The following is a 23782-nucleotide window of genomic DNA, read 5'->3' as shown; positions in this document are numbered from 1 at the left end:
GCGCTGACTTGCGATCCTCCCACGTATTCCCTTCTAGAACTCTTGTCATCTATCATGACATTCCGCGGTCAACATGACCAATCCATGTCTCAAAGTCGCTGCCAGAGAGTCTGGACAAGGCTGGTCTGAATACAATCGCGTAACACGATTGGCGTTACACATGGTTCCGTAGCCTCCACCAGTCTGCTTGCGTGTACCCATCCTCTCAGCTTCACCGCCTGAATGTGACCACGTTTGCTACAATCACCGAATCATGTCATGCGTCAGACCACACCCGCATGACATGACAAGCAAGCAAGCATCTTCCTGCGCACGGCCGAAGGAAGCTCGCTTCTCTTCAGCTCCGTTTGCAGCGACCACCTACTCGATCCCGGGACGGTCGAACGTTCGCTTAATCCGCTGGCAAAGACACCTCTGTCGGGGGGAATATTGTGCTTGGCGCCGTTATGCTCAATATTTCGAGGTCGATGAGCAGAGGCGCGACTACCACAGCCGACCCTCGCTGGTATTCGTACTCTTCGGCCCCCTCCCCGAAGTCTTCTTGCTCCTCGCAGTAGACCCTGGCGTTCTGAAGAAAAGACTTGGCCCTTGCCCAGCCTCGACCAGATGGCTGAGATAGCCTCTGTGCGCCGAATCACGATAATACTCCAGATCCTTTCGCCTGACCGGGTCCGGGAGTCGATACTTGAAGCGTCTCCTCTCCTCCGCCACCGCATCTGCGACCGCCTTTGCCCCCTCTTCCGTGGGAGGTGCGGCGGCTACGCGGCTTTGCAGGCTATTGATAGGGTCCATCTCCCCGCCAGTGATCTTCTTAACAGCAAATGGAGTGTAGTAACGAGTAGTCACCGAGCCGCCAGCCATCTCTACTGCCTTGATGGCTTCTGCACTTGCCCGTGAGACCACTATGTTGATGGGGGTGACGAGCTCTTCCTTGCCGCGCGCAAGCAGTTTCACCCCATCCTTGACGCCGTGAACAGCGCGGCTGCTGTTCAGTTCTTTCAGGGTGATGGGCTTGGTAGGATCGAGGCGGCCTTGATTGATCCAATACTGGATGCGGTTTAGATTGATTGGCGCCATTTCCACGGAGAACCTGTGTGCAACGTCAGCAACAGTTGACCATCTTCTTTATGTTGGGGAAAGCGCAGCGTACGGGTTGTGAAAGCCTCTCTTTCCCGCAACAATCTCATCTGCCGTCTGCCCGCCATTGAAGCCTGCCGGAACTTTGCCATGCTGCTTCTGCCCTTTATGCCCTCGACCAGAGGTCTTTCCCTTGCCGCTTGACGGCCCACGACCTCTGCGGATGCGCTTATTGTATGCCCCCTTGGTGTCGGACAGAGAGGAGAGGATAGAGGCGGCGCGTTGCTGGCAAATTGCAGGGTAAAGGAAGGGCGCAAGCGGCTGATAGGCAGTCAATGAGACCCTTTCGAGGGCTGACCGTAGGATCTGCAGTCGCGGCGGCATTGCAAGAGGGTGTGGTGTGGTGCGTGGGCAAAAGACAGCGCGGTTGGAAAGGTTTGGAGACTTTGTCGTCCGAGCTGGAACGTGCACATCTCCGCTTGGCGCATCGAAAGCGGTTAGAGCCTTGCCGCCCTTCACGACAGACAGCAGCCATGAATAAATACCATCAACTTCTACCTTATCATTGCACGCAAACCCCACCATGACGAGTGCAACCTACAAGAACCGCCGCCCAACCTCTTCCAAACTCGGGCCCTGGTAGTTCTTGTCACCTGTGATGCCATCCGCTTCGTATGCCCATGTATTGCCCGCCCAGTGGTCCCAATAGCCTGCTCTGATGGCCCCGTTATTCTCCGCATCCGCTCTGAGGGCCGCACGATCTGCATCAGTGAAGTCTTTGACCTTGGTCGGCGCACCGTTCAGCTTCGTATACAGCTCGACAAGCTCGTTGCCTGTAGGCGAAAAGGTCACAACAGAGTATTGCTGGCCCTTGATGGAGCTGGGATCAGATGTTGCTACGCGAGCCAGGGCAGCACCCAGATGCTCCATCACCCTGTCGAGCGATGCGTTAGGCATGTGGCTTGTGGAGTCACCGTCACGATTATCGCAGAGAGGACACTCACGTGATTGGAAAGGGGTTGGCAAGCTGCTTTGAATTGGCCCAGACGGTGTTTTCCTTCAGGGGAGCACCGATGAAGCCATACTCGAACCAGTAGAGGTCAAAGACACCGGTGTAGAATGTCGTGACAGAGAGGCCCAGTTCCTTCGCCTTGTTCACGCCAGTGTACATGAAGTTGAGTATGGGCCCGAGGGCAGGGTCGTGGAGCTCTGCCTGGCTCCACCTGGCGGAGTAGCTGCAGGGGATGTATGTGACGAGGTCGGGAGAGCGAGAAAGAGCCTCGACGACCTTGGCTTCATACGGGATGCCCTCGAAGCCAACGCATGAACTGGGCGGACCATTGATCAGCGAAGGTTGCGTACGTGAAATGTTTCGCCGTGGTCAAGCGAAAGATCCAACACACATGAACACATTGATCCCTTGCATCTTCCGCGCGAGTTGGTCCACGGAATCCTCGTAGTTGATGGCCCTGAGTTCGATGTTCTCGTGTGCTGGAGCTTGGGACGGGACATGGCCTTTACGATGGAGAATGGCCAGCTTGATCTTTCCCTGTTGCGCAGCGGCGACGAGGAGGGGGAGAGTCGCTTTGCCAACGTTGCCGTTTGGACCCGAAATACCCACGGTGTGCACCATGACGGCGAGCTGCGTTGGGATGGGTAAAGAGGCCGGGTGACGGAGGTGTACCTCTGCGAGTCTGTCGAAGCCTGCTGCGATTACGCTGAACGACACTCGGGTAAGGGGAATATTAACATGTCGATCATTGCAAGACACATCCGGGTTTTATAAGTGCCGTGCACACGACGCACGACGGGCTCGTTGGTTGAGTTACATCGACGAGTCAAGGTTCGACTGCCCAGTGCGGCTAGTTTTCTGCCAGAGAGGTGACCATTATTCAGCAACTTTCCACTTCAAGAAGGAGGATGAGGAATCGCGATGATGCATGTACGCCTCCACAAGAAAAGTCGGCCTTCAGCATCGTCCGCAACCCGGTGTCGACTGCGGAGTCGTCGGCATATCGCACATCGAAAGGCGTCGTCAATGCCACAGGCCGATCCCTTCGCGCCTTTCGAACGACAATGGGGAACATCAACTCATTCGCATCCCACGACGGAAGAACATCGACCGTAGACATCGCGAAAACAGGAGGGGACGACGCGGCCTGAGTTATTCAACGCTGATGGATCAGATGCGTGGTGGGAGGTGTCGTCGCATGCTCTCCGTGTGGTGACTTCACGTTCGCGCCAGAATTGCGTGCTTTGACTGCAAACCTCTGCTCACTTGCCTTGCTACAGACATTCGAAATGTCAACAGTGAGTGATGAGGGCGTAGTAAGAACACCACAGGCTACGCGCGATACCTCAGTTCAGCCTCCAGCCCATCCGCTTCATGCAAGAGAGGTAGGCTAGAGACCGCCATGCCCATGGTCCTTCTTTTTTGCTCTTTCTTCAAACATCTAGCCTTTCCGAAACATACTCCCGCTTCGCGTCTACCGCTGGGGGATAGCATCTTGCAGCCTTCACCTCGGCTCATATCAGATTTCGTGACACCTGGCGGATGCTCAGCATTGTGCCCGTGCGAGGCGCTCGATCATTTCTGCCCCGGGGCATGTCAAATGGACACGAGGCATCCAATATAGTGCTCATGCACACTGATTGGATTGCAAAAGGCCAGGTGTGGATCACATGCCACACGGTGGGCTTCGCGGATTGTGTCGCACAGGGATGCGCATTCCTGTGTTGACCGGGCATTGTCACACAACTCATCTACCGTTGCCGTTTTCGTTGCACCTCGCTCGACCGCTCCCCTCCAGAATGGTGGTGTGTCTAACGAGCGCGCAAGCAAGCGTTGAAACCCCTCTCTTCTCCGTTTTCTTCGCCTACCATCCCTGGGAAGCTGGCCGATCGATACCATGTCTGCGACTGTAAGAGGCAGCAAGCTGGGCTTTGCCAGCTCGTCGAATAACATGGAGAGAATCGACGCCTCCGTCGACCCGGCGTCCATTGTTCGTCTCGAGGCCCCGGTAACGTTCAAGGTGAGACGGTCCTGCTGGCGCATCGCTCTCCAACGTTGTTGTCCGACTGACAGCATCCGTCCGCTTCTTAGGCATACCTGATGTGCGCCTTTGCCGCCTTTGCTGGAGTCCTGTTCGGATATGACTCGGGCTACATTTCCTCCGTCCTCGCCATGCGCGAGTTCAAGAAGCAGTATGGGCATAGAGTGCCGACGAGTGTGGACAAGACGGGCTACGACTACACCTCTTCTCAGCACGCGCTGATCGTGTCCATTCTGTCGGCAGGTACCTTCTTTGGTGCCCTAATCTCTGCCCCGCTGGCCGATCGGTTCGGCAGAAGAACAACCATCATCGCCGGAAGCTTTATCTTCATGGCCGGCGTCACCATCCAGGTCGCGGCTGCAGATATTCCCGGCCTGGTGATTGGAAGACTGGTGGCGGGCTTTGGCGCCGGCTTCGTCTCCGCCACAAATATCCTGTACATGTCGGAAGTTGCGCCTCGAAAGGTGCGCGGGGCGATCGTGTCGTGCTATCAGTTTGCCATCACTATCGGCATCATGCTCGCAAGCTGCGTGGGCTATGCGACACGCACTCGAATGGACACGGGTGCCTTTCGCATTCCCATTGCCATCCAGTATCTGTGGGCCCTCATTCTGGCTCTGGGTTTGTTCTTGCTTCCCGAAAGTCCTCGATATTTCGTCAAAAAGGGCCGTTTGGATCTTGCCATCCAAGCTCTGAGCCGCGTACGCGGACAGCCCGAAGACTCGGACCGTCTTCACGACGAGCTTGCGGAAATCCAGGCAAACTACGAGTATGAGAAGCACATCGGCCAAGTCAGCTGGCTGGGTTGCTTTGGAGGCGGCATTCAGAATCGCAACTCCAACATCCGAAAGGTTTTCATCGGTACCGCCATCCAAGCGTTCCAGCAATTCACCGGCATCAACTTCATCTTCTAGTCAGCTCAGACTCCCCAGAGCCTCGTTCTAAACCTCTCGTACTGACTGTGAACAGTTACAACACCACCTTCTTCCAAAGCATCGGCCTCACCGATCCCTTCGTCATCTCCATCATCACCACGGTCGTCAACGTCTGCTCCACACCCGTCTCATTCTACACCATCGAACGATACGGCCGACGGGCTCTCCTCATCTACGGCGCTCTGGCGATGTCGATCTGCGAGTTCATTGTCGCAGCAGTATGGACATCAGACGCCAACTCCACCACCGCAAACTACTGCCTCATCGTGTTCGTTTGTCTTTACATCTTCTTCTTCGCCTCGACGTGGGGTCCGGCAGCCTGGGTGGTTATTGGCGAAATATTCCAGCTTCCCATTCGAGCAAAGGGCATCGCCTTGTCTGCAGCGTCCAATTGGTTCTGGAACTGCATCATTGCTGTCATCATCCCATATATCGTGGGGCCTGGCGAGGGAAATCTGGGAGGCCATGTATTTTTCGTAAGTCATCGTTGTCCACGAATGGTGTCTTCGTCGTGCTCACGCTTGCCGTCCACAGGTATGGGGCACTACCTGCGCCATCAGTGCGCTCTTCGCCTACATATTCGTGCCCGAGACGAAAGGCCTCACGCTGGAACAGGTCGATAAAATGATGGACGAAGTCAGTGCGAGGCACAGTAGCAAGTGGCGCGTGCACGACACTTTCCTGCAGGAGACGAGCGGTGCAACTCAGGACTCAACTACCGCGAAATCGCATTCATAGCTGGTTCGTCATGGGTGACGCCGGGAAGTCGACCTGGTGCTGGGATCGTCATGTCCGTACGAGTAAGCAGTGTCGTTGATCAAATTTCATGCACGTGAATTCAGCATTCCGTCGCCAAGGTTGAAATTGTTCGCAGTATATACGACTTTTCTGCAGAGGACCGACGATCCAAGACAGCCATTCACGTTCAGGTCATGGTCAAAACGCCCCTGAACCTCACCTTGCCGGACGTCATATGCTCCATCGCCTCATTCACCTTCGCCAGCGGAAACTTCTCGATCATGCACTCGACGCCGTGGGTCTGTGCGAAGGCGATGGCCTCCTCCGAATCGAGGGCGTGTCCGCTGGGCCAGCCTCGGACGCTGAGAGCGTTGATAACCATCGAAACGGTGTTTACGGGGACGGGGCCTATAGCTGTGAACAGCACTGTCTATTATGTTAGTCGACTGCGAGTCTGTCATTCCACACGTTCAGCGGAGTTCTACGCACGTAGGGTACCGCCCGGCGCGAGTCCATCCAAGAGTGGGGAGATAATGTCGGGGTTCGGGGCGGTGACGACAATCATGTCCGCGCCTCCCATCTTCTTCAATTCCTCCGCTGCACTGTGGGCCTCGGTGTCGATGTAGTCGGTGGCCCCGAGCTTGGTGGCAAAGTCCTTCTTGGCCGTGCCTCTGGACAGCGCCACGGTTCGGAAGCCCATTTTGCGCGCGTATTGGACCGCCAAGTGGCCTTCACATATTGGAGTCAGCGTAACTCATGGGGAAAGAGGTAGCATGGTGCGTACCGAGTCCACCAAGCCCTTGAATGGCGACGATGCCTCCCGACGAAGCATCCATATGCCTCATGCCGTTGAAGACAGTCACACCTGCATGAAGGTCATTAGGCATTCGCAAAGGTCGTGGTCGGGGCCATAAGCGTACCGGCACACAGCAGAGGAGCAGCCTGGGCCGGATCCATGTCTTTGGGGACTCGAACGGCCGCCTCGGAGCGGATCGTGGCGTACTCGCCGTACCCGCCCTCGCGGAAGACACCGTTGACAGTCTTGTTGTCGCACATCTGGAACTGGCCTCGTCTGCAGGCGCGACAGGTGCCATCGTGGCCGCCGTGCCATGCTCCGCCGACGCGATCGCCGACTTTCCAGTCCTTCACCGCCGCACCGAGCTTTACGATGTCGCCGACGTATTCATGGCCGAGACACTTGATCTGCCTGAGTGGGGGATTAGAATGGGAAACAAGGTAGTCATAGAAGCAGGACCGAGTACGCACGGCGGGCCCATGTCTCCGTTCAGCACATGGTGGTCACTGTGGCATACACCGCAAGCGAGGACCTTCACCAAGACCTCGTTCTCCTTCAACTCCGGGATGGGGAGTTCTTGGATCTCCAGCGGTTTCTGCTGCCCGACAATCACGGCCGCCTTGTAGGTCTTGGGGATTTGGGGGGCCATTGTGTTGGTCTGTAAACTCGTCGAGGGAAGGGAAACGAGCGAGAATGTGGCAGCGGAGGGATACGGAAGGGGGAGGCCAGAGATGTAGACGGAGTCGGTTATATAATTGCCCTGTCAAGCCTGTGCAAGAATGATGTAACGCGGGCAATCTTTACGCCCCACCCGGGGCAAGGCGCCATCAAGCTTACCACGGCGGCGACATCTCCGCCAGGGATCCCTCGTCGTTCCTGGCTGCTACTAGTAGATAGTACGGGTCCGTGGAGGGCAGGGAACGGGGCGAAGGACTGTGGCACGGCCGGATGTGGTGATGGGCTTGCCCTTCTCGGCCAATGCGACTCGCCAATGGAAACGCGAGCCAATTGATGGTGGAGGTGGAGGGCGGGGATAAAGGATGGAGGGGGGAGGCAGCTCCGGAGGAATCCCATCCATCCCCCAAGCGCCTCGGGCTCGCTTTCAGACGTGACAAGTGGAGTGAGGTAGGGAAGCGTCGTAGTGGAACAGAGGATGGACGTTGTAGATACAAGAAAATGTGCAGGCCTGCTAATAAAGGTGGCCATGCCTTGCCATCAAGGTCTCGAATCACGTGCTCGCGCCACCCGCCTCCATGCGAGGAGGGAGGCAGCGATGCATTGGACCAGCATGTTCGTCTGTCTCACGCCCCCGACGTCGACAGGTGCTCCGTTCCGGCCGCGCGAATGCCTCCGTGCCGGCGGACAGATCCATCCAACGCCTTTTGCTCGCCGCCGTCCATGCAACAAATCACCATACACGCATGGTAGACAATCCGCTGCAAATCAATCACGCTCCTGTGCCCATCTTCTTCATCGAGGCGCCGCCGGGGTGATGAACCCGCCGGCAATCTCCACCCACTCAGGAATACAGCTCCCTTCCTTGGCCTCGACCTCGGGGATGTCGGTATCGCACCTACACCTACAACCCACCCCATTTTCCTTTGGCGTGTCCCAATTCGCCCAGTAATCATCCTCCTCCTTCCACGTGCTCCACTCCTTCTCCAGCGCTGGCTTGCCAATCGTGGGGTTCTCCCACGGGTTGTCTCGAGGACCGTAGTAGGGGCTGCGAGGTAGCTGACGCGCCGGGGCGTTGGCGGGACAATGCTGGATGGTGGTGTGTCGGTAGCCAAAGTCGCGGAAATAGTGAATGTCGGACGGCGAGAGCAGTGCACCCGCCGCGAGAGAATGGATCGGAGCGTCACCCCACTGTCGTAGGCATCAATGGTCAGCTTGGTGCTCTCTTAACAATCATCGCACACAGCGCAACTCACCCTCTCCATCCAAAACCCTCCACTCCGATCCATCATCTGGAAAAAGTCCTCATACTCCTTACTCCGGAAGAAGTCCAGCCGGGCAATCTCGAAGTTGCTCCAGAAATGGCACATGTTGTAATTCTCCCCTTCCATGGCGTCCGGGTCGATCTCGGGCTGCTTGCGTTGGCCTGCATCCGCCAGCAAAATCTCCTCGGGCAACGGCTTCTTCTTGTCGTGCGTGGGATCGCCTTTGGGCAGCTCCGCGGGCTTGACGGTGCCAGGCTTGGGCGAGCCGTCTTGGTTGTAGCCCTCCTGCGGCACCACAAACATTTCCCACAGCCCTTGCGAAGTCAGGTTGTGCGTGCGCTTGTACGCGCTGGCGTAGCGGAAGATGTTCGGCACCGTTTCCTTCAGCTCCTTCACGGCAATGGTGAAGCCGTAGGTCTTCTTGGTGCGCTCCATGTACAGGAAGGGGTCGTAGGTGATGTCGCAGAAGTACTTGATTTCCGGCTCGACCCGCCAGTACCAGTCGTACTTCTGCAGCAGTTCGTGCTTGTAGAAGAAGCCGGAGTAGAAGCGACACATGTGGTGGTAGGACTCCATGCCGCCATACATGATGGCCTGGTCGCCTTGCTGTGCAATGCCCTCCTTGGCCACAGCCGGGTCGACCCAGTCGGGATAGCCCCAGTGATCGTCTCCGATCTTGCCGAATTCCACCGACGACGAGGCATACTTCAACACCGTCTCTTTGAAGGTGCTGTTGAATTCGCCGTCGTTGAGGAAGACGTAGGGATAGTGAAACCAGCGGTTGAAGTGCCGCTCGACGCTCTTGAGGCTCTCCACCACCCCGTCCAGCTCTTTATTGCGTGCCAGCACGACGAATGCCGCGTTGGCGCGCTCGTTGTGCGTCACTTCCTTTGGCGGCTCCAGACAGCCGGTGACAAAGACCTTGTCGTACTTTTCGTTGATCTTGCGGATACTCGGCGGGGCGCCGGTGGGTATTAAGCGGCCCACGGGGGTGGCATCGTGGTGGACGAAGATGAGGAGGATGAGGATGAGGAGGATGCAAGGCAGCAGCAAGACAAGGTACAGCGGCACACTGATCTTGCTGTTGCCTCGCAGACGTATCCGCTTGCGGAGAAAGGCGAGTCTGGAGGGGATGGAGACGTCTTTGAGGGAGGCGGGTTGGATGGTTTTGAGGGTGGGCAGAGGCAGCTTCTCCGACAGCTTCTCGGACGAGGGAATGCGCTTTTGGACGGACTTGAGGTAATCCATGATGCCGCCAGGAACGACTTCGGCCGCAAGCGACCACAGGGCGGGGAGGCGCCAATCGGACTGTCGAGGGTGAAATTGTGCTGCTGAGGGGGAGTCGGGGGGAGGCGGATGGTGGATCAGGGAGGGGATGTAGCGACAGAGTGCAGCAGCGGTGCTGTTAACGAGCGACTGGAGGAGAGGAGACGACGGCAAGCGCTCGGGTCAAGATCACCGCATGCAGTCGGCCAGCGTATTGGTTCGGGGGGGTTGTTGGGAGAAAGGGAGGAGGTTGTAGACAGACACGGGTCTGGCGGGAGAATGGCGAGTTGACGGGGTCGGCAGGAGTCTGATCCACAGGCTCTTCCTTCTTCTTCCGAGCCGTGAAGGAGGTATGGGAGGGCAGAGATGGTGGAGGGAGCGAAGGAAGTGGAGGAGGAGTTTGAAGAGCGACCTCAGGCCAACACGACACGTCCCTCCTATCTGATGGGAGAATTGCAGCTTGCGTAACTTTTCCTTGGCGCCGCCGATCCGCCCCCAATGCCGCCAATTCCTCTCCACTCCCGCCCGACGTCGCGAAATTCCCCTGCATATACATCTTGAGACTACCGTCGCTCGTGGGGTAAGAGCGATGGCGTCGGAGGGGAAGATCAAGTCTAAAGACTTATCCTACGAGGCAAACCTGCCGCCATTCCTGCAACGCCTGCACGCGCAGAAGGCTGGCCACGGAGATCCAGACCGGCACGAACGCCAGTTGGCTCGACCCAAACGAGCCAACGCTGAAACCGAGGACGATGGCCCGACCGTCATCGACGAGAGTGGCGAGACTGTCAGCAAGGAGGAGCTGGACAAGATGACCACCACTGACACAGCCGCCGATGACACTTCCATCAACGAGCTCGTCAAAGGCGACAGTATAGGCGATGCTAGTCCAAAAGCTTCGGGAGCCATCCAGAGGACCTCGGAGCAGAAACTCTCGGATGGAACTGCGACCAAGAAGCGCAAAGTCGGAAGAGTCGTCGGGGATGACGAACGTGAGGACCATGCCTCTCCTACCAACCAAGACGATGCCGCCTCCAACAAGCACGAACTGGCCAAGAAAGTGAAGAAGAAAGCCAAACCCATCAAACTCGCGTTCGACAACGACGACGGTGATACGTGAAGCGCGTTGTTCCACCTCTCTTCGTCCTCTCGGAGTACATGTATCTGTCCGCTTACTACGGCAATCATGTCTTATTATCCAATGCGAGGGTACGTTCACTTCCATGATTTTTCCCTCCCCCTGCGCTTTCACGAGATGATACAACCACTTATTGGAGCTGTCCTACTCTCCCTTCGGAGGAATGAGGAGCCAAATATTACGCAACATTTGAACTGAACCCCAAACCCACCTTGCCTATTCATCCTCCGGATGCTTGACTTAGCAAACGTTGGTCCAGGCTAACTCCGATCTAGGATGACATGCTACCTGATGCCCCCCGCCAGCTCACAGTACATCCTGTCGCTTCGTCTCCCAGATAAACATCTCAGCGGATCCAAGCTACGGGATACCGAAACGTGCTGCAAGCGTGGTGATCCATGCGTCCACCTCGGCCCGCGTCATTTCGCGCCCCCCTGTGCTCTGTGGTTGCGAAGGGAGCTGTTGCAAATCCGATCGCTGAGCAGAGTTGTCTACCCCCTCGCGCTGGTTGGGGAGAGGCTCGTGAACAAGTGACAGCTGGTTGAAAGGCTGCCCTCCACCAGCGGACGCATGCGTTACATTATCAGCCCTCACTGAAAAGCCTCTGGTGCCGTATTCTCTGCCGCGTGGACGTCATTCCGAGCTTGCTGCTCCTTGAGCGCCTCTTGGGTTCGCTTCAATCTGTCCTGGCAGGTTTCATTCAGGCGCCTCAGGTCATCTTGTGACAGCATAGGGGCAGCATCCATGTCCATATACCCAAGCATCGGAAACCTTGGCGTGGATGAGAGCGTTGATCCTCGTGCCCTGCCTGGAGTGCCGTGGCTAGATCCCCGTTGCTAACGAGGATGTGAAGACGAGACGTTGTTGTCAAGATGCTGTAAGCCTTGGGAATAATTCATGGAATCTTTTCGGCCAGAGTGATTCGCTGCGAGACCTACGTACGGTGACATATCGGTAGCGACTGGTTGCTGCGCTCGCTGCCTCATCGAGCTAATGGTGGGACCGCCATTCAACAGCCACGGCCTGGGATGAGTCGGGGCGTGTGTGCTTGCGACACTCCCGCCTTGAGGCCGCCTCTCTTGCATTCCGGGTTCCCCAAGCTTGCTGACCGACCCGGCAATCGCCTTGCACAACTCCTCCAACCGGCCCATCCGTGCGGCCAGGCTGTCCAGCTTCTCATCAATTCCGGGCAGCTTCCCCTCTTCCGTTCCCTGTGAGCCAGCGTCGTCAAGCTTCCTTTTCTTCCTACGACTCGGGCCTGAGCCTGCTTGCCGATGATATTCTTGAGTCTGGCTGCCGAACCCGTTCAGAATTTGGGAATCCAGACCGTTGCTTTGCGCTGGATTGTTGGCCATTTGGCGAGTGTCGTGGGAATCATTTTGTTCCATCAAGTGATTCTGCGCTTGGTCGCTTTCGTGGCTGGCCATGTCACTGCTCGGCAGCGGAGCAGGAGTGATATTCATACCGTGTGCATACCAAGACATCTTCCAGGGCCGAGCGGAATCGATCGGGATATTGGATGCCACCGATGAATATCAACTGCTTGAACGCAGAGTGGCCACGTGATGCGCATCAAACGAACGAGTGGCATGGTTCCGTGGGTCAGAGTCGTGCTTGTCAGCAGGCAGGCAGCGACCAATGATGCGTTCTTGAAAGGCGAGCGTCAGCGATACGTTTGGTGGAGGCAAGCGCGAAGATCGATAGCCTGAGACAATAAAGAGACGGGCGTGTAATCTTTCTTGCGCAAAACATGACATATCTACATAAAAAGACAACGGTGTATAGAACTCCACCGCTAATGGCTAGCCGTCCCAGCGCCATGCTTGCAAATGGGTGTATCATCCAAAAGCCCAGCTCGAAAACTCCGCGCAGCAACAGATACATGCGCGCCATAATCATCGCGCGTCGACATAGTACATCCCGGTTCCCACCCGCTTCAAATCACGGAGTTCATTACCTCTAACGCAGCCATATACGCCGTGTCCGTCAGCCCTCTCGCAAGAGGTCTCCCACTTGTCGTCTCGTTCGTCGGCGTAAAGTCCAGATTGCCCACATTGCACCAATTTTCCCCGTTCACGGTCACCGGAAGGCAGGAGAGATACTTGCACCAGTGGCACGTCACTCCCCAGAAGTAGAAATTTTTAATGAGCAGCACGAAGCCGATGAGCGCGCCGACAAGCGTGACGACACGCAGCAGCCACCACGCCCACCACACGCCTTTGCGGTGCCGGAAGAAGGTCAGTGGTTGGCTGCAGAAGCCCCTGAAACCCTCTTCGTGCGGTCGGGAAAGGGGCGACGGGGACGTGCGTTTCGAGATGGATGTCGGAGAGCGAAGCAGGCATATGCCGAGCACAAGCCCCATGAGGAACCCTCCAATATGACTGAAGTTGTCCAGGCCGGGCAGCAGGCCGAGCACAAAGGCAACAAGAACGTCGACGAGGATGAAAAGAAGGTCTTTGATCGGTCCCGTTCTTCGCTTCCATGTGTACAAGAGATCCAGAAGGGTGATGGCGAGGATGCCAAAGAGACTGCCGGAACAGCCGCATGAGGCTATGCCATTCGCGGCGAAGTTGCCGCCGAGCACGAACCCAAAGATGCCGGAGGCGAAGTAGACGATTGCGAAGCGAATGCTGCCGATCAGCTTCTCAATGTCCCGTCCAAGGGTCAATTGAAGGAGAAGGTTGAACCCGATATGTATTATGCCGGCATGAATGAATATCGGGGTGATGAATCTCCACCACTGGTTTGGAGCAGGTTTCTCATGAATGCTGCCGTGCGGATGCGGATTGGGGACGCCATTGAAACCGCAGAGCTCACTTAGCGAGCAAGTCACGCTCGAGCCGGTGACGGCAGTTGCGTTGGGACAGGGCCAAGATATCGTGGTACTCGCATTCTGGACATTGGGCATGTTGTGCATGCAGGGTTGGTAGCGGGCGCCCATGTTGATCATCACGTAGGGAGAAGGGCCGATCATAGGGTTGAAGGAGGGGTGAATCTCGATGGGCGAAGCTGTGAGGATCGCTGCGCTCTTCGGTTAGCAATGGTACAACTTCGCGCTGTATGAACGGCATACCATTCCGTATGACCTCGGCGAGAAAGACGATCAGCTGAATCACCGTGAGGACAAACACGACCCATGTAATCTTGCCAGTAAACCAGCCCTCTCGTGGAGGCGGCGGGGCGTTTCTTCTCTTTCTCCGCTTCGAGGGATCAGCATCGCGGATGAATAGATCATCTTGCAGCTCCTGCTCAGGTTGGACGGGCACGACGGTGTGATGCGACTCCGATTTCTTCCTGCCGGTGAGAGGTATGGTGTCGCTATATTCGTAGGGTTCGCTGTAGCGGGGAAAAGAGTGGTATGAAGGGACTGGAGAGAGGTGTGAATAGCTGTCATAGGTGGTCTGCGAGTTGCTGGAGGGTAGACGGGGTAGAGTCGGTTCACGCAGCGAGAAGGAGGATGGCAGTCGGGGAAGAGTGGGTTCGTCCTGCGAGTAGATGGAAGGCAGACGCGGCAAAGTTGGTTCGTCTTCGTATCGTCGGTAAGGTCGAGGGGGAAAGCTGGTGGAGCGGTGGTAGTCCGGGGCCGCCATGCTCGCCGAGAGCGAAAGGAAACAAGATGAGAAGAGTAGACAGTGTACTTGTAACAAGTGGACAGGACAATGGAAGGCCCCTCAGATGAGATGTCTCAATGGCCGTTCCGTGCAAGGCTACGCCCTGCTTGTTGGTAGGCCCGAGCGGCAAGGAGGAGGGGTGGAAAGGGCTGTGTCAGACAGCCTGGAGGCTCAAGGCCGTGTCATGATATGACGCGTGGGGAGGGGGGTGTTGAAGTCGCTGTCGAGGTGGGATGATTGAATGAGGGACGGATGACGGCGTAATGAACGTGGGAATGCGCACGAGTGTGCAGGCAGAGAACGTGGGAGGGAGCCTGAGGACACACGCAACGTCCATGCCTTGGCGAACCTACGGCTATTTTCAGACGCCAGACCGTTCGCGCTAAGCTGCTTCGGTGCAGTTAGGCGGAGGCTGGACCGGCCCGGGCGCTTGCAACTGCCTGCCGCCAGGGCCGCTCCACATTTCACGTTCCGCATCACACTACAGTACAGTACTCACACTACCCACCTCACCTTATACCTCACACAGCCAATGCATATATCTCCACGTCTGATCATTGTCAAGCTGTTCCTTTCGCAATGTCGATTGTCGCCAGTCTCCACTTGCGGCGTGCGTCTCATCAAAGGAGTCGGCGGTTCATCAAATGACATACACCCACATTCACAAAGAAATCTAGGCAAATGGACGTATTGTGCAGTGGGAACAATGAAAACCAGGTTTGTCGTTCCTTGACACTCTCCTTTCAATCTCACTCTGTCAGTCTTATACGATCTCACCGTGTCGCTTCCAATCAATGTCCTTGCAGACTGCAGAAGTGTTCCCGTCTTCACAGCCCATCGTTATTCACTTATGAGCAAAGCGAGAACGTGGGTGACATACTCGACCAGTGAATGGCACTCATCCCAGCAAAATGTGTCGCTCAATCTGGAACTTCACCAATCGACGGCACCCCTCTCTTCGGCTCATCGACTAGGTGCGAGACCGGATCTCAACATACCGACAAAGCCATGGCAATCGCGCGTTCGAGATATGCAGTCCAGCCTCACTTACGTTCAAACATGGAGTCTGATCTACCAATATTGGCCCGCCAGATCATCGACCAAACACGGAGTGTCAACATGGCCATCATCAAATGCCGACTCCTGCTGGCTGAAGCGAAAGCCGCACTCGTTGCTTCAGATCCTCCTCCCGCTAAGCTCACCGCAGAAGAACGCAACGATGAAGCACACAGCTGCAAATGGGATGCCGGATGCGGCGAGAAAAATCGATTGATTGACGAGCGCAATGAAAAGACTGACTGCTTGTTCCTTGATGTCATTCGGGCGATCGATCGGCCTCATGATTCAGCGACCATCTCAGACGTTCTTGAGGTTTTGAAAGCTTCCCAGGCCCCTGTCACGGGGTGGTCAACTTATATTCCCGAACAGATAAAGACGTGGACGAAGCAGAGCACGCCAATACGGAGGGCTACACGCACCCATGCCAAGACCCACTCAACAACAGGACAAGTGCGAGACAACGAAGGCGCGACATCCAAAGGTACGTTCTTGTGGCAGTACTGGGGTGTTGTCTGAAGTTGGTATCGCTGGCACATTGAGAGAGGTTTCTAGCAAAGCTCTGGAGAAGCCAGCTGACTGGACCGAGTAAGCAGGTCATCAGTCTTTGACTTCGACACCACTTCCAACGGTGCGGCAACTCTATACGAGTGCAGAAGTCGAGCAGACCGAGTCCGCAGAGCTGGCCGAGGGATGCAAACCAGCGTTGAGCAGTGAGCGTGCGACTCGAAGGACGACCACTTGGGAGAGACTGGCCGGCTGGGATGTCACTCTGACGTGGTAAGTTTAGCTGAAGTGCGACGGAGGCGGTCGATAGCATCAACGTGTCAAAAGTTTGACTGGTCCCATGAACCCCTCGTCCTGGTCGATCTGCGTCGCCATCAGCATCAGCGGTGAGACGGCCACCCTGTTGAGAATAGGTAACGTTCAATTACCGGGCCCGGCGTGTCGATCCCGGTGAGCTTGGCCCACGTATCACATCGTCACCCATCTGCCTTGGCCCAAGTCGTTTTAGGACGCATGAAGGTATTGCAACGGGCAACGGGCTCATGCAAAGCAGGATGCCGTGATTGTGACCCAGTGCAATAAAGGCGGCGCGTCTGGAAGAAAGACACCGCTGCGGTGTACAGCGTTGGATGTAACGCGCTCTGCCACGACGGGGCGGCCAGTCAAAAACGTCGGATATGTCTGCGCCAGTGGACTGACCTACCACGACCGAAACAAACTCCGTCACACGGCGGGGAGCTATGCACGTCGTGCCACATCCCTTCAGGGCGCTAAGCGAGCTATGTATGCAAGTGGGCCAACAACCGACTGCCCGGATCGCAATCGGCGCGGGCGGATGCAGCAAGGATGGCTGGTTGGGCTGGTGTGACGATCTGGCCCTGGGCGTTGTGCCGCACGCCGATCTTCTGCTTATTCTGCACCGTACATGGCTTGGCTGGTTGGTTTTGGAAGTTGACCTTAGGGCTCCCCGGTGGTTGGTGCGAGCTGCACTTCCGAGGCGTATTGCTTGCCGGACAATCGACACTCTCGTGTCACCTGCAATAATAAGTTGCCGGACGTCTCCTCCCCTGTCTGCGATGCGCGCGTACACATCCGGACTATGATGGTGACACCGTGCTACACAATGCGACATTAAGCACCTCCGCCCTGTCTTGTCGGGCCCTTACGTCGTCGGCACCCGTCACCTGCCAATATGAGCTTCACTGCCGGCTCGGTGCATGCTGGAGCCAAGCAGCAGTGTTACGCCGACTTCCGAGCCTCTTACCACGCCGATGTCCTGCGCTTGCCGATCGAAGGGACAGAGGAGGAATCAGACATCCAATTGATGACGGAAGCGAAAGAGTTGGGAGTGGACATAGACCTGTCGCCGTCGCTCGGACCCTTCTCCAATCCTACCGATGCTTCCGTGCCAGACCGCAGGTCCATGTCCGTCTACTCGATGACGTCGGAATCCACGGGTTTGACATCCAACTATTCCGATCCTTCGCGGGATCCATCTCAAGGACACGGCAGGAGGCGGTCTCGCGCAAGCCTGTCGCTGCGAGACTACGACATGTTCCTCGCCAGAGGCACGACGGATTCGACGCGCACCTCGATGAGTTTCTCGAGGCCCACCACCCCGGCGCAATCCTCCTTTTCATTGCCGCTGAGCTCGCCCGAGCCTACATCCAAGCGAGGATCGCGCGTGCTGAAAGGATTGAGCATGCTAAGATTCCACCGTCCCGAGTCGAGCGGAGCCATGGTCAACGGCTGTCCACATTGCCCTCCTCACACCTCGAGCCAACGGCGGGCGATGCATGGCGTTCCCTGCGGCCATCGACTCTGCACGCAAGCCCTGCGAAGTACTATCAAGTCTGCGTTGGCAAATGCAAGTGGTGCCATTCCCAGCTGTTGCGGCGTCCCCATCCCCGGCGAGCTTGTCCAATCCGTCGCCACGAGTGAAGAACAAGACGAGCTTTTGCAGAGGCTTGAACAGTGGGACGAGGCCATCTCCCTGGCGCCGTTGCGACGAAGCGAGCTGAAGGAGCTTGCATCGAGCGAGCGAGCGAGTAACGATGGCCCTAACAAGTCAAACGAGTCGCGTCAAGCTTCTAACGGACCGGTTGAAGAAAGCAACATCAAGCAGCCGCATGAACATCCGGAATTCAAGCAGTTGGAAGAGCAACACGGCGAACTGCACGATCGCTTCACAGCATGGATTGAACAGCGACGAGTGGAGCTGCACGAGCGACATGAGCGCATGCGGCGGGAAATGAACGAGCAGCACGAGAGCGCCGAAGACGACATGCTTGAGCGTCACGGTCGGTCGATGGGCGAAGCCGAAGATCGACAAGTCAAAGCCGAAGCGGACTTGCGTGAACAGCATGAACAAGAGCAGCGCGACAACGCCACGGCCCTGAGACACTTGGAGGCGTTTTGCGCAGGCACGTACAGCACGGGGGAAACGCACGGGCGGGTGGTTACAGAGCAAGCCCGGGCGGAACTCGAGAGGTTGAGGAAGGCTCGGGACTCTATGGACGCGAAGCACGCCAGCGCCATCAATGTCCTGCGCGGCGAACAGGCACGACGAATGAGGCTGCGCCAGGCGCGGCAGGAGAAGGAGCTGCAGGACTTGCTCCGGGCACAGCGCAAAGAGGAATTGGAAATGGACCGGGCGTGCACGGCGGAGAGCCGGGGGCTGGAGGAGTTTGTGGCGGAGAAGCAGAAGCGGATTGCGGCGAGGTGGCGGATGGAGAATGCGGTGTTGGCGAAGCGGATGCGGCTGGAGAATGGGCGGGCGTGGAGCTTGGAGCTGGCCATGCATGCCCTTCCCGATGGCCATCATGACGGAGGCGAGGAAGGGAAGGGAAGGGAAATTGACGCGACATGAGTTCATGATGAGACCACAAGTATGAGCGCAGCAGTTCCATGAAAGGTCAATGATTTATTTATTTATATAGTTAAGGTAGTCCCCGTTTAGGCAGCTGTGCGGGGCTCCACTTTCTTTCTCTTTCCGGACCAAAGATTTCGCGACACTCCCTCCAGTCATTATTGCTCAACGCATTGCATTCATTGCACACCACCTCCCCCTCACCTCACCGTGTCACGAGATCTCCGCCCGCGATGAATGGTGTCCACGAATCATCGCCGCCGCGAACGGTCAACTTCCCTCCCAAACGCTGTGGTTAGTGCATCGTGCGCCGCGCCGCGCCGCCCTCATTCTCGCCAGCTCCTCATTGACTCTGTAATTCGCCAGGCGTGCTCGGCGCAACGGGAAGCGTCGGCCAGCGCTTCATCCTCCTGCTGGCCCAACATCCCCACTTCCAACTCACCGCCGTCGGTGCGAGCCCCAGATCCGCGGGCAAGAAGTATCGCGATGCCGTCAAATGGAAGCAGAGCATGCCCATGAGCAAGGCTCTCGGCGACCTGGTGGTGAAAGACTGCAAGCCCGACTCTTTTATCGGCGAGGTCGATGTCGTCTTCAGTGGCCTGGACAGCGACGTCGCTGGCGAAGCAGGTATGCCCACCCTCATCTATTCGGCAGCACGACTTGTGAAGATGGTCAACGTCGAAGCTGATCTTACCCCTGCTCAGAAATGGCCTTCCTGAAAGCCAACATCCCCGTCTTCTCAAATGCCAAAAACTACCGCAAAGACCCGCTGGTGCCGCTGGTTGTGCCGACTATCAATCTCCCTCACCTGGCCCTCATCCCGCACCAGCGCAAGCAGTACAATCTCGACAAAGGCTTCCTGGTCTGCAACTCCAACTGCGCCGTCATCGGCGTCGTCATCCCGTTCATCGCTCTCCAGCAGGAGTTTGGCCCCATCAAAGACGTCTCCGTCGTAACACTGCAAGCTGTCTCCGGCGGTGGCTACCCCGGCGTCCCATCCATGGACATCATCGACAACATCGTCCCCTACATTCCCAACGAAGAGGACAAACTCGAAAGCGAATCGCGCAAGATCCTGGGCGGTATCAACGCATCCGCCACCGGCTTCAACGAACTGAAAGACCTCCGCATCAGCGCCACGTGCACCCGCGTGCCCGTGCTGGATGGCCACACCGCCTGCGTTTCGCTGTCGTTCGAGCGCCGCCCGGCGCCCACGGCGGAAGAGTGCAAGCAGGCGATGCGGGAGTATGTTGCCGATGCACAGAAGTTGGGCTGTCCCTCTGCGCCAGCGCAAGCGATAGTAGTGATGGACGAGCCGGATCGGCCGCAACCAAGGCTAGACCGGGACACGGAGAGGGGCTACGCTGTGTCTGTGGGGAGGGTGCGGGAAGACGAGGCGGGCATTTTCGACGTCAAATTTGTGGCGTTGAGCCATAACACCATCATCGGCGCTGCGGGAAGTAGTTTGCTCAATGCCGAAGCCGCTGTGCTCCAGGGATATTTCTAGATTACTGAAGAAAGCTGTATGAACTGCCGTGCATCGACTACTTCTGCCCATTCAGTCATCGTCCGCATCATATTTCTCCGCAGAAGCAACAGCGAGCCACCCGGCTGCAACAACGATGCTTCCAGTACTACAGATCCACACCATCCGTAGGGACGCAAAGTCCAAAGAGCCGTTTGCCGCGGCTCTCCCCAAGAGGCAAGATGCCGTTGCCGCAACGTCCACGGCGAGAATCATACCCGCACCGCGCTTCCACGTAGAGAGCTTCCAGAACCGCGAATTGGTCCGCTTAAGCAATAGTAGTGGGCTGCTGGCCAACACGGTATGCAGAAAGATGATCTGCTGTCGGGTAGCGGTGTCGGTGGCTGCAACATCGGCCTGCATTTCGCAGCTGTGGATCGAAAGCATCGTGCCCGCACCGAGGATGAGCGCCAACGGTAGCGTCGAAGTCCACAACACGCGACTGCTCCATTGCACAGGCTTCTTGGAAAAGGGGATGTCGGCATCTGGTCCGCTTGGAGCCGGCGTGACGGATTCGTTGCAATGCAGAGCCAGGAGAAGCAAGGTCGGATCGAACACCTCGCCGTAGGTGAGGGCATACAACATTGTAACAACGACGAGGTGTAGGGATAGGGTCGCCCGAGATTGCAGATATGTGAATGACAGTTCAAAGATCTGTCGGCATCTTTGCACCGCCATGAGGATAGCACTGATGCCAGATTCGAAGAAGACATATTCTGCAGCGGCCTGCGCTTTCTCGCTCGCGCCTTCGACTGCGATCCCCACGTCTGCGAGCCGCAAGGCTGCCGTATCTTCGCTTCCGTCTCCGGTGATGGCAACAGTATGACCCGTTTGCTGGAGTGTTCGAACGATGTCCAGTCTGTATGCAGAAGACAGCTCGGAGAACACAGAGGCGTGATCACATTGCTTCGCCTTTTCCGTCTCGCTTTTGGTATTGGCAAATACGGATTCGGTGTCCACGCATGCGTGCTTCAGTCCAAATCGTCGCGCACTCAAGCTAGCAATCGCAGCAGCGTCCCCTGTGAGCATTTTGACGTTCATACCCAGTTCTTGAGCTTGTTTGACAGCTGCCGCAGTGTCTGCGCGTGGAGGATCTTCTAATGCGATTTGACCCAAGAGCTCCCATTCTTTGCCGTCAACCTTGCGGGCGACACCGAGTGACCGCAAGCCCTGTCGAGCAAATGCTCGCGCATCGTTGATGTAGTCGTCAGCGTGTTGGTTGCACAGTTCCATGATCGCTTTCGGCGCTCCCTTCACGTGTGTCTCCCTTTCGCCAGAAGGGCCAATCACATCACTCCTTATGTAGTTGGTGCTGCTTTCGAAGGGATGGAATTCAATCAGCTCGTAGCCTTCCATACTGACTCCGTACTCTTCCAGCCCCTGCGCACACGCTTCGTCGATTGGATCGAGACTTTCGCGGTCCGAGGATGCAAGTATTGCAGATGCCAGGCCAGCCGACAGGACCAAGTCTTCTGGTGTTCCCGCAAGACACGCTACCTTTGTCGCTTTTAGGATGTTGGCGGTCATTGTGCCCGTCTTGTCGACGCAAAGAACATCCACGCCCGCTAAGTCTTCGACATCGTGCACTCTCTGGACGACTGCGCCGCTCTGAGCGAGCAGTGCCGCCCCGCAAGATCGGATCGTTGTTACCATCACGTCCCATCTGGTGGGAAGAGCAGCGACCATCAAAGCCACGCAGAGCTCCAGTGTCCAAGGCCGCGTCCGCGAAGTCTCCAACGTACTAATCAAGGTGGCGACGGTAGCAAGAATGAAGACGCCGAACACTGCTCCAATGGACTGCATAGTTTGACGTGGCTTACGAGCCCAAACGGAACTCGCCTTCGGCCGTACTTGCTGACCGCGTCTGCGTGATATCGAATTCCCCGCTCCCACCGTCAACGCCGCCGTACGGCCGACGAAAGAAGCAGGAGCAATCGCTTCCACGCGAGCAATGGCCTGGCCGTCTCTCACGCCGCAAGTGTAATAGCACATATCTCCATAGTCTTTCGAGATGGATTCCGGATCTCCCGTAATTGCAGATTGGTCCGTGAGAAGCTGCTCTGTTGCTCCCTCGCTCATGATGCGACAGTCGGCAGGGATCGTTTGGCCCTAAGCTGTATCAGAACTGAGATGAAGGAACGAGTGAGGATAAGGACAGCTTACTTCTCCAAGGTATACGATGTCGCCCGGCACCAGCTCGCGAGCAGGGATCTCTTGTTTCTGCCCGTCTCGAACCACAGCCGCCCAAACCGAGTCCTCTGGAGCTAGAGATGCGAAAACCGCGTCCGACTGCTGAGTTTGATATACGGTGGTGCCGACGTTGAGAAACAAGAGGCTCAGCATGATGGCAGCGGCCAGCCAGTCGCCCAGAAGCAAGGCCAGCAGAGCCCCAACCTTCACGAGCATTAGCTGATGATGTAAATCTAGGTAGGTTTTGTCACGCATATCACCTCGAGGTTCACGTTGGCTGCGGCATCGGGCCAGACCAGCAAAACCTGGAAGAAAAAAAGCCAATCCCGTCCTTTGTCCAGTTCGTTCCAGCCATACAATTTTCTCCGCCCTTCGACAGCATCTTGCGTCAGGCCGGCGTCAAGACTCGTGTCCAACAGCTCATCAGGCACATCTCCACTCGATTCAAGCGTCTCCTGGGTATCGCGCTTTGGGAGTGCACAGTCCAGCAGATGATATTGAGTCACATACAGATAGCACAGCGGTAAGAGGACGACTGCAAAGAGGACGAAGTTGCCCAGAGGCGAATGGGCGACATCGAGGCCAGGCGCTGCGCTGTTATCTGCCTTCAATCCGTCTCGCCGTCCGGAAACAACGTCTGTATATCGCTTGGCGACGATTGTGAGGTATGTCAAATTGGGATAGAAGAAGAGCAGTCCGGCTTGGGGAAAGTAGAATGTAAACCAGCGTGCTGCCTCAACGGCCCACTGAAATGCAATTGTCAAGTAGGGACTCAATTCGTCCCAGAGCTCGTTGGCCATACTTCGAAATAGAGAGAGTGAACGTGACCTAGCATTCCAGGTCTCTTGACCTTGCAGCTTTCGTATGAGCTCTTCGTTGTATGGATGTCTGGGTGATGTCATCTTGCTTCCCACGCCAAAGCTGCATAAGTGAGGCTGAGGCTAGCGCAAGCCGGAATCGCTGCGCGTGGGTGGCCTTACAAGCCCATTCCGCGATACGAGGCACAGAATGGACAACATTCTCGAGGACAGGCCGCCTGGCGTGGTATCGTGGGTGCTCCGATCAAGGAGTTCCCGGGCAA

General features: G+C 56.8%; 14 protein-coding genes across 14 annotated transcripts; 6 read left to right on the top strand and 8 right to left on the bottom strand.

Moving 5' to 3' along the window:
* Positions 1 to 483: 483 nt before the first annotated feature.
* Positions 484 to 1461, bottom strand: BDY17DRAFT_245470 (ribosomal protein L18e/L15P; the record flags this gene model as incomplete). Its single annotated transcript, XM_033730634.1, has 2 exons — positions 484 to 1090; positions 1151 to 1461. 2 exons carry the CDS (start codon positions 1459 to 1461, stop codon positions 484 to 486), a joined length of 918 nt encoding a protein of 305 aa, XP_033592693.1.
* An 88-nt stretch (positions 1462 to 1549) lies between these two features.
* On the bottom strand, positions 1550 to 2974 carry BDY17DRAFT_290875 (uncharacterized protein). The gene is made up of 3 exons (XM_033732579.1): positions 2481 to 2974; positions 2082 to 2405; positions 1550 to 2011 (listed from the first exon to the last, which is right to left on the bottom strand). The coding sequence occupies exons 1-3, from the start codon at positions 2708 to 2710 to the stop codon at positions 1675 to 1677; spliced, it is 891 nt and encodes a 296-aa protein (XP_033592692.1). The 5' UTR covers positions 2711 to 2974; the 3' UTR covers positions 1550 to 1674.
* A 424-nt stretch (positions 2975 to 3398) lies between these two features.
* On the top strand, positions 3399 to 3792 carry BDY17DRAFT_71260 (uncharacterized protein). The gene has a single exon (XM_033738640.1). The coding sequence runs from the start codon at positions 3492 to 3494 to the stop codon at positions 3711 to 3713; it is 222 nt and encodes a 73-aa protein (XP_033592691.1). The 5' UTR covers positions 3399 to 3491; the 3' UTR covers positions 3714 to 3792.
* Positions 3793 to 4040: 248 nt separating this feature from the next.
* On the top strand, positions 4041 to 5803 carry BDY17DRAFT_246778 (general substrate transporter; the record flags this gene model as incomplete). Its single annotated transcript, XM_033730756.1, has 4 exons — positions 4041 to 4109; positions 4181 to 5043; positions 5100 to 5541; positions 5600 to 5803. 4 exons carry the CDS (start codon positions 4041 to 4043, stop codon positions 5801 to 5803), a joined length of 1578 nt encoding a protein of 525 aa, XP_033592690.1.
* Positions 5804 to 5990: 187 nt separating this feature from the next.
* BDY17DRAFT_245553 (chaperonin 10-like protein) lies at positions 5991 to 7248 on the bottom strand (the record flags this gene model as incomplete). The annotated part of the gene is made up of 5 exons (XM_033730641.1): positions 5991 to 6229; positions 6293 to 6532; positions 6588 to 6668; positions 6724 to 7010; positions 7070 to 7248. The coding sequence occupies 5 exons, from the start codon at positions 7246 to 7248 to the stop codon at positions 5991 to 5993; spliced, it is 1026 nt and encodes a 341-aa protein (XP_033592689.1).
* Positions 7235 to 8048, bottom strand: BDY17DRAFT_71207 (uncharacterized protein). Its single transcript, XM_033738639.1, has 2 exons — positions 7437 to 8048; positions 7235 to 7368 (listed from the first exon to the last, which is right to left on the bottom strand). Exons 1-2 carry the CDS (start codon positions 7803 to 7805, stop codon positions 7363 to 7365), a joined length of 375 nt encoding a protein of 124 aa, XP_033592688.1. The 5' UTR covers positions 7806 to 8048; the 3' UTR covers positions 7235 to 7362.
* BDY17DRAFT_290861 (glycolipid 2-alpha-mannosyltransferase-domain-containing protein) lies at positions 7754 to 10215 on the bottom strand. Its single transcript, XM_033732578.1, has 2 exons — positions 8531 to 10215; positions 7754 to 8465 (listed from the first exon to the last, which is right to left on the bottom strand). Exons 1-2 carry the CDS (start codon positions 9785 to 9787, stop codon positions 8070 to 8072), a joined length of 1653 nt encoding a protein of 550 aa, XP_033592687.1. The 5' UTR covers positions 9788 to 10215; the 3' UTR covers positions 7754 to 8069.
* Positions 10216 to 10394: 179 nt separating this feature from the next.
* On the top strand, positions 10395 to 10925 carry BDY17DRAFT_246636 (uncharacterized protein; the record flags this gene model as incomplete). The annotated part of the gene is made up of 1 exon (XM_033730742.1): positions 10395 to 10925. The coding sequence occupies one exon, from the start codon at positions 10395 to 10397 to the stop codon at positions 10923 to 10925; it is 531 nt and encodes a 176-aa protein (XP_033592686.1).
* A 479-nt stretch (positions 10926 to 11404) lies between these two features.
* On the bottom strand, positions 11405 to 12653 carry BDY17DRAFT_71117 (uncharacterized protein). Its single transcript, XM_033738638.1, has one exon. It carries the CDS (start codon positions 12425 to 12427, stop codon positions 11780 to 11782), a length of 648 nt encoding a protein of 215 aa, XP_033592685.1. The 5' UTR covers positions 12428 to 12653; the 3' UTR covers positions 11405 to 11779.
* Positions 12654 to 12879: 226 nt separating this feature from the next.
* BDY17DRAFT_246122 (uncharacterized protein) lies at positions 12880 to 14533 on the bottom strand (the record flags this gene model as incomplete). Its single annotated transcript, XM_033730699.1, has 2 exons — positions 12880 to 13964; positions 14017 to 14533. The coding sequence occupies 2 exons, from the start codon at positions 14531 to 14533 to the stop codon at positions 12880 to 12882; spliced, it is 1602 nt and encodes a 533-aa protein (XP_033592684.1).
* Positions 14534 to 15673: 1140 nt separating this feature from the next.
* Positions 15674 to 16394, top strand: BDY17DRAFT_320936 (uncharacterized protein; the record flags this gene model as incomplete). Its single annotated transcript, XM_033736535.1, has 2 exons — positions 15674 to 16094; positions 16207 to 16394. 2 exons carry the CDS (start codon positions 15674 to 15676, stop codon positions 16392 to 16394), a joined length of 609 nt encoding a protein of 202 aa, XP_033592683.1.
* Positions 16395 to 17309: 915 nt separating this feature from the next.
* Positions 17310 to 18986, top strand: BDY17DRAFT_307670 (uncharacterized protein; the record flags this gene model as incomplete). The annotated part of the gene is made up of 1 exon (XM_033735130.1): positions 17310 to 18986. The coding sequence occupies one exon, from the start codon at positions 17310 to 17312 to the stop codon at positions 18984 to 18986; it is 1677 nt and encodes a 558-aa protein (XP_033592682.1).
* Positions 18987 to 19351: 365 nt separating this feature from the next.
* On the top strand, positions 19352 to 20493 carry BDY17DRAFT_245207 (uncharacterized protein; the record flags this gene model as incomplete). Its single annotated transcript, XM_033730611.1, has 2 exons — positions 19352 to 19613; positions 19691 to 20493. Coding segments are annotated over 2 exons (1065 nt in total), but the record flags the coding sequence as incomplete, so codon positions are not given.
* Positions 20491 to 22696, bottom strand: BDY17DRAFT_290856 (HAD-like domain-containing protein). Its single transcript, XM_033732577.1, has one exon. The coding sequence runs from the start codon at positions 22588 to 22590 to the stop codon at positions 20545 to 20547; it is 2046 nt and encodes a 681-aa protein (XP_033592680.1). The 5' UTR covers positions 22591 to 22696; the 3' UTR covers positions 20491 to 20544.
* Between the last annotated feature and the right edge of the window lie 1086 nt (positions 22697 to 23782).

The sequence above is a fragment of the Neohortaea acidophila genome (genome assembly GCF_010093505.1).
Source record: "Neohortaea acidophila strain CBS 113389 unplaced genomic scaffold BDY17scaffold_2, whole genome shotgun sequence".
In the NCBI taxonomy this organism is placed as follows: domain Eukaryota; kingdom Fungi; phylum Ascomycota; class Dothideomycetes; order Mycosphaerellales; family Teratosphaeriaceae; genus Neohortaea; species Neohortaea acidophila.
The sequence above is the reverse complement of the archived record's forward strand: the minus strand, read 5'-3'. Positions and strand labels throughout refer to the sequence as shown.